Source organism: Psammomys obesus, unplaced genomic scaffold, assembly GCF_907164565.1.
Source record: "Psammomys obesus unplaced genomic scaffold, mPsaObe1.curated_primary_1811, whole genome shotgun sequence".
Taxonomy (NCBI): domain Eukaryota; kingdom Metazoa; phylum Chordata; class Mammalia; order Rodentia; family Muridae; genus Psammomys; species Psammomys obesus.
Window position 1 is genome coordinate 12,884,813 of NW_026596234.1, and position 12,864 is coordinate 12,897,676.

The window sequence follows — 12,864 nt, forward strand, 5'->3', positions numbered from 1 at the left end:
CTAAGTTCATACATTTATTTGTTTTTATTTTATGTGCACTGTGTTTCTCCTGTGTGAGGTTGTCAGAGCTTGGAGTTACAGGCAGTTGGGAGCTCCCATGTGGGTGCTGGGAATTGAACCCCGTCCTTTGGAAGAGCAGGTAGTGCTCTTAACTGCTGAGCCATCTCTCCAGCCCAAGGTCATACATTCTTACCGTCATTTTTTTACGACTATTTTACATGTGTGAAAAATTAGGTTCCAGCTGCAGCCTCTGAGAATGCCTACTTCTTCCACCAGCAGCTGTGTGTGCAGCTACACACTCTAGTGTGATTTTTTTCAACCTGAATTCTACCAGCTTCTACCCTCCACGAGAACAGAGAAGGGTCTCTATTTGCTACGATGGTTCCTAGCAGGTAGGCACATGTCAAATCACAGAGTCTTTTAAAGGATTACTTTATAATTAAAAAGAAAAGAAAAAAAAAAACAGTTTTCTTGAACACATAGTGATCTGCCTGCTTCTGCCTCCCAAGTTCTGGGGTTAAAGATGTGCACTGATACACCAGATGGCTTCTGTTTTATTTATTTTTAATGTGTGTGTGTGTGTGTGTGTGCGCGCGCGCGCATTGAACTCGGTCATCAGCATGACCTTTTCCCCCGCAGAACCACCTCTCCAGCCAAATTTTCAGGTCTTTGTAGCGGATGTACAACAGCGAGTCGGTGAGCAGATGTTCATCATATAGGAGCTGATGTTCAAAGCAACTGAGCCTCTCACAGTGTTCAAATTCCACAGCCACCGTTTTACTTGATCTGTGTGATTCCAGACCCGACGGCATCTGAGGAGTTCCCTGAGGCGATTCATGTGGTCATAGCTTTGATTAATGGAGATCTCACAACTGTTAGAAAATGCCATTCTCTGTGACAAACTCTAAATGAAAAAAAAAATTCTTTTTTAAAAGAAGCAAAACTTTTACATGCTTCCTGGTCGACAGTTACTTGTAGGGAATTTGGTTTTGACCTTGAATATTCCTCGAAGAAATAACTCCAGAAGAACCTCGACTCTACCCCTGGGGGCCTTTCGCCCGCTGTCAGTGAAACTCATAGGACACACAACCTATTTAAAGGCAAATACAGCTTTTTCCTTCACCTCTCTCGTCTCTTGTGATCTTTTCTTTCACATTCTCTTGGGTTGGGTACAGCATCTCCTCCACTACACAGATCTACAGTCCGTTTGCTGAATGCATTGGGGGACTCTGTCGCTCTCTCGGAAGAGGGAAAGGGGTCTGGAAACCGAAGTCCGGTCTGAAGTCCTTTGCCGGACGCCGGCGTGGAACCAGTCCTCGCCAAGAGACCCCGTTACTAGGCAACCGCTGGCGTTCTCAACCGCCGCCCCACAGCCACTTTCTCGCCCTCGTCGCCAAGGAGATGGACGCTTCCACCCAGCCCTGCCGGAAAGCCGCACGCTCTTTACGACGCCGTCGCGGCAGACGCTGCGTGCGCGCCCTCTGCCCCCACCTCCACCAAACGCCCCGGCCGCCATTGCCTCGTGCCCGCGCCGGTCGGTTGGTGGCGCCTTTGTCCTACGGCGGGCAGGTGGGCTGAGGCTGAGGCGGCGGCGGCGGGCCTGAGGCGGAGGAGCGGCGGGGAGGCGGCCGCGTTGGTAGCGGTGAGTGCCGGGAAGCGGTGGCCGTCCGCCGGAGCGTGGTCCCGGTGGGCAGGCGGTTCGGGGGGGAAGGGGGAACGGGACGCCGAGGCGGGCGGGCCCGTTCGCCGCGCGGCCGCGGCCTCTTCTCCTGACGCGCGTGAGGCTGCGCATGCCCGGGGCGGGGCGGGGCGCGGCCGCCTCCGGCTCCGGTCCGGCCCAGGCCGGCGAGCGGCGGGCCCGGTTGGCGGGCGACCGTGGCCCGAGGTGGGCGCCGCGGCCCGCGGCCCGTGTCCCGTCGCAGCCTCTCCTCCGAGGCGCGCGCGTCTATTGTAGCATCGAGCAACGCCCCGCTTTCGACTCTTGTCAAGCCGCTCGCCCCCCCCCACCCCCCACCCCGGGGATGGGGCGGGCCGGGGTCGGGGCGCTCGGCAAGTCGGTTGCGCAAGGCCGGGCGGGATTCGACCCCGGGTCGACGACCCCGGCTCTCGGCGGCGGGGTCCCGACGCCGAGCAACTTGGGGAGCGCTGTCGCCCCGGGCGCATTCTCGAGATGTCAACTTCTGTGACATCTCGCCCGTTCTCTGGACGCGGACCCCGAGGCCGGAGAAGCAGGCGAGAGAGACCGTGCCCGGGGTTCACACGGACACGGCGCCGGAACCGCTCCCCGGTATCGGGCCAGGGGCTTTGCTTAGGACCACGTCTCCCCATCCTCCGTCCCTCGCGCGGCACCCTCCCAGTCCGCCTACCGTCTGTACTGTTTACCAAATGTTCAATGTTTTTCTTCAAACTGACTCTGGGCCCCCCCCTCCGTCCCCCTTAAATACATTTGTTTAAGGCGGAAACTTTAATCCCAGACCGTATAATGGAAAGCCAGTTATTTTTCTAAAGCTCGTAAAAAAAAATAATAATAATAAATACCTGTGTATTAAAATCAACACTTGTGTCCTTGTTCCTCCTCCTGAAGTTGTGCGCTCCAGGCTTTGGGAACCGCTGCCCTAGGAGTACGGGGTTAATTGTCGTGTTATGTCTTTCACTGTGTGTGGATTTCTTTTTTTTTTTTCCCCCCCTTCGGCATTCCAGATCCCATTGACAGGCCCTGGGATCTTCGGGTTGATCGTTAATATTCTGAGCTTTCTCGCTGTAAAAGGTTGCGGTTACTGACTTAGAAACGCTAGTCCCAGGAGCTTCAAGAACCATCCCTCAGATGCTCTTGAGTGTGCCGCCTCAGTTTTCTTACATCAGTTGTGGTATGGTAGCCACCTTGACAGTTCTGACAGTTCGTAAAAGGATGTTTCTGCAGATTCTGACAGGGCTTTTGACAACCGTACATTTGCTCTTTTTTGTGTATCATTATGAGTGTGAAAATAATTTTTATTAGTATTTTGGAACAAGGCCCTAGTTTTGCCTGTGGGTATTGGAGATCACGTGACCAAAAGTTAACATGCATGTCTCCCTTCCTTTGCTTTGTTTCTTCCTTTAGCTCATCTTTCACCTTTCATATATTCGTTGGGACCCCTGAAATGCCTAGTCTATTTAAATGTAGAAACTGTATATCCTTGTGTGCTGGCAAGCTGACCACATTGCAAGACCAAATGGAAGGCATTTTTCTAGATATCAACTGTTCCATGTCCCATTAGTTATCTATTCATAAGTTCGGTTTTTATAAAGTGTGAGAGCAGATTTACTTTAGTTTCTGAAAGGAAACACAGAAAAGCCAACTTGGGCTATTCCAAATACCCCACAACCAAGGGCTTTATAAGACAAATATGTATTCTTCGGGGGAAATCTATAATTTTCAAGACTGGCCTCTGTATGAACACAGAGTAGAACCAAAAATAAGATAACATCCATTGTCCTCAAATGTCTAAGCAGCAATCCTGTACAAAGAAGAAAGGTAAATTTTAATTTACTAAGGAGTCCATTTCAGAACTTAAGCAAGTGGAGCCTCATCCACCAGTTCTCCAAGCTAAAAATAAATAGCAAAGCTTTGCTCAGAAACTACATTTTAAATAACCATTAAGGTGCTCCATGTCTGTGGCCTGCAGATGGCAGTGCCTTTCTAAGCTTGCTGCTACTATGAGAACTGGAATTCACCTGTGCTTTTAAGAATGAAAAACCTTTTACAAAAAGGAAACCTTTGGACTGTGCCCTTCAGTTTTCTGCTTTTGACTTCCCACATGAGAAATGTTGTCTCTGTTTTTAAATTGGTGCTTAGTTGCAAAGGGAATCCACAGCTCTTAGTGCACATTGTAAATACCATACTTTTGCTTCTGCAAGTTATTTTCTAAGATGGGCGCAGTGGTGTTATGTGTTCTGAGGTTTTGTGCATGTATGAAAATGAGAGTTCAATGAGCTTTAAGATTTCTTGCCCAAGATCACATACATATTAAGAACATGTTCAAGACAATATTGTTGGAGATAAAAGATTTCATAGGAAGAACTAGGCTGTATTGTGTGGCACCCCGTAGTCCAGGAGTTCTGAGGCTTTTCTGTGTGCTAACTACATGCAAATATGTATGTCCCAGAGATGGCAGCAATCTCCTTATGACTTTCCCTCTATCTTCCCATGAACTCTTCCAGTTAAGTGTTCTCCCAAAGAAGTATCCTAATACCCCTTTACCCCTTTGCTTCCTGTACACCTTTTGGTGTATGAATAGTTACAAAATCTCTTTGAGGGTGATACTTTTAAAGCTCACTGTCAGCTGCTTTTTTTTTTTTTTTTTTTTTTTTGTACTAAAAGATTTATCCTGTGAACAGCATATACTGTTAGGTAGGCTATTTTGCTTAAACAGAGTTAAACTGTCAGTTAAAGGAGCAGTGCCCAACAGAAAACCTTAATAGAACCTTTAGTGGAAGGTAAGGGTAAGGCTTCTATCTAAAGCAGTACCAGGGTTCCAATATCTTATTTATTTCTCCAGCCTACACAATATACATACAGTTATATTGTATACATATAGGCACTCTATTTAGAAGTCTTCCTAAACCCTGTTCAACTATTAGGAAGAAAATGCTGTGACAGTAGCTAAAATATGGAAACATACAATTCCTGAAACTGTCTAAGAAGTATAATCACACTGTGACCACCAAAGGAAACAGGGCTGTCAGCACAGGTTTCCATTGGCTAAAGTTAGTAACTACACAGTCATGGGCTCACTTCACCCGCCACCTCCTTTCCTGGTCAGAGAAAGAATACGATCTGATGCTGTCATTTAATGTACTGAATTTATTGTTTTTGAAAGCATGTTACGTAGTTCTCTGGCTAATGAAGAGCAAACTGCTAATTCTGGAAGCCAGAGCTGTCAGTATTTTGCTCTTGGGAGTCCTCTTTGAGGCATTTTGTTTTAGTACCTAAATGCAACTGGGGGTGTGTGTGGAGGAATTAAATTGGCCACATATATATTTTCATATCCACACTGTTAAAGTTAATAAGCAGACATTGGGATCTTAGTAGACACTCCTTGTTAGGAAAAGGCATTTTTCTGAATGTAAGGAATTAATTATCAAAAGATCCACAGACATTCTAAATATTCCTATTATTTCTACTTCAGACTACACTACAACTTATCAAAAAGCCAAGAAGCAATCTAGTCCAAACTATGAAGCGGAAACCATTTTTTGTTTTGTTGTTTTGATTTTTTGAGACAGGGTTTCTCTGTGTAACCCTGGCTGTCTTGGAACTCACCCATAGGCCTTGAACTTACCAAGATCTGCCTGCTTCTGCCTCCCAAGTGCTGGGATCAAAGGCATGCAACCACCACTACCCATCTGAAACCATTGTTAAAGTTAACTCTTGAAAACAAGTTTAATATAAGCCAGAAGTTGTCACTATCGGTTAATAATCCTGGCTCTGACTAGATTTTCTTTCTGACAGTTGAATATTTGTTATTTCTAGTTGAACAGGGTTTAGGGAGACTTTTAATGGAAGGCCTAACTATGTTATATTGTGTAAGCTAGAGGAATAAATAGGTAACAGACTAGTACTTCCAAAATATTTGTTGAAAGTCTCCTGAGAATTTAAAATACAAAAGACTGGTATCAATACTCAGATTCTTTCAACTTAAGACAGGGAGGGCCTAGGAATTGATTTTTAATGAACTTCCCAGGAGGTACTGACACATGATCATTAAAGCAGTGTGACATAGGGAATGAATGTATGTATGTAATATATGTGGGAATATGTCTGTATATATGTATGTATGCATATATATATATATATATATAGAGAGAGAGAGACATGTCATATATATATATGTATGTGTGTGTGCATGTGTGTATGAGAGAAGGGATGGGAAGGTTTCATTTTGTGGACATAGAGCTTCAGTTTTGTAAGCTGAAAAGATTGAGAATCTTCCCTCTGACTGTGAATGTACTTGCCCCTGCTCAAGTGCCCACTTAAAAAGCTAAGATGAGGCAGATGCAGTGGTGCATGTCTGTAATCCCAGCATTCCAGGAAGCAAAGGCAGGTGGATCTCTGTGAGTTCAAGACCAGCCTGGTCTAAAAAGTGAGTCCAGGACAGCCAAGGCTACACAGAGAAACCCTGCCTCAAAAAACAAACAAACAAAAAAGTTAAGACAGCTTGGTGAAGCTGGTGCTGGAGCACTTGCCTAGAGGCTCAAGGCCCTTTGTTCCATCCCCAGCATGGAATTAAAAGCTAAGATGATGTTTGATGATGATGTTTGTTCCTATAAAAACTTTAAGTGTTGGGGGCTGGAGAGATGGCTCAGAGGTTAAGAGCACTGGCTGTTCTTCCAAAGGTCCTGAGTTCAATTCCCAGCCACCATATGGTGGCTCACAACCATCTATAACAAGATCTGGTGCCCTCTTCTGGTGTGCAGGCAGAATACCATATAAATAATAAATATTAAAAAAAAAAAACTTTAAGTGTTGCTAAGAAAATGAAGAATGGCTGTTTGTTTTCTTTGTGAATAGTATACTGAAATAATAGACTGGCTATTAAAGTGTTGAAGCCTGGTTAAAGTGAAGCTTGGTGGTTTCAGTTCATTTTGTATTCTTTTTTTTTTTTTTTCCTTTTAATTTAAAGGACAGAATGTTGCACATTATAGTAGCATTCTTTAGGGACTGTTGGTTTGACAGTGAAAGAAAGAGGTAGAGACATTTTCAAAAGATCATGATAGGGTCTTGTGAATTTTTTCCTATCTACATTGACATGTGAGCTGATGTTGTCATTATGCAAATATTGTTTAGACAATAGTAATTTTTTTTTTTTGAGAAGAGTATTCTTGAAATTTCATGAGTATGTCTTTCCTGCCATGTCTGCAAGATACTGTCCTGGTTCTCTGGTTCATAACATTGTCTTTCCACCTCTTCCTCCAAGATGTTCTCTCAGCCTTAGTATACACATACAGGGGTTATGTTTTAAATGTATCAATTGGGATTGAGCATCCCATGGTCCCATGTTCTGTGCATTTTGGCCAGTTTGTGGATCTCTGTAATAGTCATTTGCTGCAAAAAGAAGCTTCTTTGAGGGGTGAGTGCTATACTTATTTGTGGATTTTTTTTTATTTGAATTTCTGAAAAATAGAATAAATTGAAAAGTTAAGCTCAAAGAGAGAGCAAGGGTGAGACAAGTGTGAGCTCAGTGGTAGGGTGTTGCCAACCCTGCACAACGCCATGGCTTCAATCCTTAGTGTGCCCAAGCTCGCTTGCATTCTTTCTCTTTCTCTCCCTCTCTTTATCACACACACACACACACACACACACACACACACACACACACAGTCTCACAATTAAAATCAGGAAATTAATGTTAATAGGTTTTTTCGTTTTGATTTTTGTTTGTTTGAGTCCTTTGATCCCAATATTCAGGAGGCAGAGGCAGGAGAATTTGGAACTAGAGGCCAAAACAAAAACAGTATTTGTCTGAAGAGTGAAATTGATAGAAGCAGGACTTAAATAAGTAAATTGTACTCCACTGAGTATTGGTGAGGCATTCAAACATTGGGAGTCCAGCGTAGACTTGCCCTTTTCCAGGTTCCCCTGGGCCATGATCAGTCCTAGTAAGAGTGTTCTAGATGGAAACCATATCCCTGTTGGGAGTAGCTTAGCCTGATATGTAAGCACCTTGTGTTGGTTGAACTTGGATCTGAGTTCTAGATTTGCTTTTTGTGTGGGTTTGAAAATGTGTTTACATAGTACACACACGAGCATGAACGTATGTGTACATGGGGATGTCAGAGTAGGACATATTGCTCTCCACAGTATTGCCTTGAGACAGGGTCTCTCACTGAACTAGGCTGGATGGCTGGCCTCAGGATCTGCTGTCTCCACTCCTCACAGAGGGATGGCAGGCTGACACAGTACTAGAGATTTCAAACTCCCAGAACTTCAGATTTGTGTTTTGATAGTAGAGTAGCCTAAGATAAACCACATGCTTTTTGTGACCCTTAGGTTCCCTCATCTCCAATTTGGAAACCGTTTGTTTGTTTGTTTGTTTGTTTGTTGAGACAAGGTCTCACTGTATAGAATATTGAATCAAATCACACACATGGTGCACTGTAGAGGCTTGGGGACAGAGTGAGCACTTTGTAAGTTCCTGTTTCCAGGAATGTTATGCTAATATAGTTTAATAATTAGTGAAGGGGATAAATATGAAGGAATGTGTAGTATTCAGAGTGAGCTTAGCTTAAAGGGTTGTTAGAAGAAAAAAAATGCAGCAAGCATGGCATTTTCTTATCTCTGACCTGTGACACTAAAACTCATAATGTTGTCTCTGATTTAAGTGTGTCACCAAAGCCATCTTCCTTTAGAAACCCTGTCATTTTTCCTCCAACTTGGGAAATGCAGTAGGTGATATCTGCTGTCTTTATGGGTTTGGTTTTCCAATGGTGTCATCTTCATATAATGCCAGTTAAGTCAGTCTGGCTGTTAGTTGGTTTTCAGCTAAACTTTGGAGGAAATTTGATTTTGTTTGTTGGCAGTTTTTGGAGTTATGTGTATATCTGGAGTCTTTCAACAGTATTATTGGTGCTATGAGCCATTCAGGTCTCATGGCTCACACTGCTCTTATGTTTCATCATCATTGTTTTCTGTTGCTGTAGCCTGCTAAGTAGAAAAAGCTAGTTTTAAGGTTGTTTTGAAGGACTTATCTGTGGCTCGACAGTAGAAAGAGCTCGCTTCATATGCATGGGGCCCTATATTCAATCTCCAGTACTGCAGAATCAAACAAACAACAACAAAAAAAACCCCAAAAAACTTGTTTTATAACGATTTCAGACAGATAGAGAGAAAACAGTTAATGGTACTGTGAATGTAACACGTATTTATAACACTCAAGGGTCGCTGTGGAGCCCTGCCTGCTATCATATTGGTTTGAAATAAAACTGTAGAGTAGATTGGGAGCCAGGTGGGGTCATACACGCCTGTAACCCCAGCCCTCAGGGAGGCAGAAGCAGGCAAGTCTCCGAGTTCAAGGCCAGCCTGGGCTGCAAAGTGAGTACAGGACAACCAAGGCTACCCAGAGAAACCCTGTCTCAGAAAAAAAAACAAAACAACAACAACAAAACTATAGATTGGACTCTATGCAGTCTTTGGGAATTCTTTACCTTATTCTTTTGTGATTTAAAATGGCTCTGCGACTTCTGTGTAACATATTTTCTTTGATTATTTTCCCAGTTTTTCATTTTGCTGTAAATCCTTTCAGTTGGTGTTGGTTTTCTTGACTTAAAAATCTTTAACTGAGAGGTGCTTTTAACTTGAAGCGTTCAGAAGACTGCTTGGAAATCACAAGCTGTTCCAGCTGAGGTTATATAGCTCCTGGTGATTCTGGAGATATTGAATGACACTCATCTGGCTGATAAAATTAGTAAACTATACAAAGTAACATCCAAAGGAAAGTGGAAAAGACATTTAGAGACTCACTTTGGGTTTTATAAAGGTGTTTGACCAGAAAAATATGTCATAAGAAAGAAAGGAACCATGCCTTTCCCTTTTCTACTCAGAGGTGTTTCACCTATCTTTGCAAAGACTCCGAAGTTGCTGCCACCCTGCTGTTGGTTAACTTCTATCCAATCATAATTTCCCATTTCATGTACAAAAAAAGTTCTGACTCTTGCTGCCTTTTTTCTTCTTCTTTAGATTAATGTCATTTCTGTTCCCTTGATGTTGGCTATCTAGCTCTCTGAGGAGTCAGGAAGAAAATGTGATTAATACAAAAGCTCCTTCACTCATAACTGATTGTACATTTTCAAAGATCAATTCCCTAAACCTCTGCCTCCAGCAACAGGAGCTCAGTTTCCAGATGTTCTGTGCGTGTCCTAGGATTGTGAGGGACTCAATAACAGTGTTGGTGATGATGTTTTCACTGTCTTTGAAAACCTGTCAACCCTGTCCTAACATGGGCAGTCCTCCTGAATGAGATTCTTAGCCAGAAAATTCCATTTCATTGTCTCTGTATGTCAGCCAGGCTGAAAGATTAAGGCATTCTGAAATGAAGGTAGAACGTCAGACATTTGCCACACCACAGGAAAAGGTGTGTTGGCTCTAAAGTAAAGAAGTAGTTTGTGTTGAGGGTGCAGCTCAGTGGCAGACAACTTGCATAGCTAGCACCACAAACAAAACAAAATCAGGCATGGTGGCTCACATCTGTAATTCCAGCATTGGAAGACTGAGACAGGAAGGTTGTCTTGAATTTGATGCTAGTGTGAAAGAAGAAAGGAAATATATAAAAGTTGAGCCCTCTTTTTTTTTTTTTTTTGGTAGAGGAAACGTAAGCCACATCTACATATATCATTGCTTTGTAATACTCAAGGAGAATAGATGCTACACAAGCAATTGTCATAAAAACAGCTTAAGTATATAATCTTAAGTGTTCTTTAACCTTTCAATTGCAAAATTGTTTCTGGCAACTTGAATATAAAATATCCCCCTTCCTATCTGGAACCAGTATTGCCTCAAATTTTCATAGTATATAACCACTTTTATCTCCTAATTCCTCGATGGTAGCACTCACAGACTGGATATAATACTCTTTTATATGCAGAGGGAAATTTACCAGTTAACATAGCACCGCAGGGAGCAATGTGGCACCTGAAAAAATCCAAGCACTCTAGGGTATTAAGCAGGAAGATCTTGAGTTCAAGTCAGCTTGTGATACAAACAGCCCCATCAATATGCACATACCACGTGTATCCCAGTGGTATTTTGAAAACTAAGTAAATATTTAAAGATATATTTCCTCCAAATCCCAGCTGTTCTGTACTTGAAGTGTAAAATGAGCAGGCTAGATCAGTAAGCCCTTGCAAAGCTGAACTTGTTCTTCACAATTATACATTTTTTTTTAAAGAGATGCTTAGTGGGTAAAGATAACTGCTTGCCAAACCTGACAACCTGAGCTCTATCCCCAGAACCATTGTAGTAGAAGGAAAAGATCCAGCCCTCACACATGCATGCACACAGTTTTTTTTTTTAAATGTTATTTACTGTGATGCCTGTCATTATATAATGTGTGTGATTAGATATTTGTGAACTTAAAGAAATGTAAATTACAGACACTCCATCTGCAGTATCATGGCTCTGGCCAGCTACTGGTCAGTTCTTACATAGAAAATATATCCTGAGCCTGGTGTGGTGGCACGGGCCTTTAATTCCAGCCCTTGGGAGGCAGAGGCAGGTTTATCTCTGTGAGTTAGAGGCCAGCCTGGTGTATAGAATGAGTTCCAGAACAGCCACGGCTACACAGAGAAACCCTGTCTCAAAAAACCAAAAAAGAAAAAGAAAATATATCCTGACTTTAAGTAGAGATTATAGCCTATGTCTTTGTAATTCAAAAGGTAAGGATCATTTGGATAGAATAAGTTTCTCTGGCTATGTAAATTTATATTCACTTCAGTTTTTGTCATAATATAGAGATTTCTGATTTTAAGTGGAATTACAGATCTTTCCTCACTTGAATGAAAATTGGCCATGGCTGCTTACAGAGTGAGTGGAGCCTTCACATTTTTTGCTGTGGTCTTGCACATAATAAACTGCTGGGGTTTTTTGTTTTGTTTTGTTTTGTTTTAATGCATAGTTACTATTTTAAAACATTCTATTAAGTGAGTGTTTAATATCATTTGAATAATTAGCTATGATTCTCTTAACTGAATGGAACAAATGGAAGGAATGAAGCTGTACTGCAGTAGGATGCAGTGTGTTTCACTTGTCAGAGTTTGGAAATTCCAATGCATTCATTTGTTTTCTAAGAAGATCAGCTGTTATTTTGAGACATAGATCAGTGTGTTTCTTTAAGTACTCAATTATCTCTTAGGATATGGTGTTTTATCTCCAGGTTTTGAAGAGTGGGTGTATTTTGTTTTTAATAAAGTAGGCTTTAACTGCATGTGGTCATTGGCCTTTCTCTAAGCTCTCAGAGATTCTGGTGCCTCCCTTATTCATCCGTGGCACATGCTGCCCTCTCTAAATGAAAGTTGACCAGGAGTGGTTTCTTACAATCAGCGTGCAAAATGTTCATGCTTACCTTAGCTTATAGGTGTGAACAAATCAACTTCCTTGATTTTAAAAATTAGCTTCTTCTATACATCTCATTCTGGAAGATTTTTCATTCAGTGGAAAACAACCCAAAGTACATTAAAAGGCTATGCTTCATTGAATAGTGATGTTTTAAGACCATTAATGTTAGCTTTTTTGTAACATAAAATAGAATTATTTACCTCTTCTCTTTTCTCCTCCCACACTGTGCTTATCTTTTCTTCCAGGAGGGGAGGGGGATCCAACTGACAACCACCTTTCCTTCCCTATGGCCAGGGGAATGTTAGGCTTAGGGTTTGGCAGGGTTTTGAGATATTGAGATATTGTGTAATCAGATTTACACGTTACATTTTAGGTACAAAATACAGGATCATTTTTTACCTGTACGTTATGATACTGTACTGTCTTAACTTAATAATAATAGCTGCCTAAGTGCCAGTATGTCTCTGAATGGATTTCCTTGTACCAGCTGGTTGCCATTGTAGGTTTTTTTTTTCCTTTTCGGTTGTTGCTTTCATTTAAAATGTGCTGATGATCTTGTTTTTATTCCTTAGCATTGAACAGATGGGTTGATTATTCTTTTCAGATATTAATAAGGCAGCGGAAAGAAGAAATATGAATACGGCTCCATCAAGACCCAGCCCCACACGAAGGTAAAGTACCCTGAAGCAGTGAGTTACCTTGGGAGAGCTGGGCTCTGGGGAGTTAAGCCCAACTTCACACATCAATGGTCTTTTCTTTAACCCCCAAACAAATCA

General features: G+C 42.3%; 1 protein-coding gene across 2 annotated transcripts in view; it reads left to right on the forward strand.

The window, feature by feature from the left end:
- The first annotated feature begins 1,406 nt into the window (after window positions 1-1,406).
- Ncoa5 (nuclear receptor coactivator 5) overlaps window positions 1,407-12,864 on the forward strand; it is a 33,506-nt gene continuing 22,048 nt past the window's right edge. For both annotated transcript variants that reach the window (XM_055596092.1, XM_055596093.1), the window contains exons 1-2: window positions 1,407-1,642; window positions 12,693-12,759. In XM_055596092.1, coding sequence (XP_055452067.1) covers window positions 12,722-12,759 — 38 coding nt within the window. In that variant the 5' untranslated portion in view covers window positions 1,407-1,642; window positions 12,693-12,721. The remainder of the gene's footprint in view (window positions 1,643-12,692; window positions 12,760-12,864) is intronic.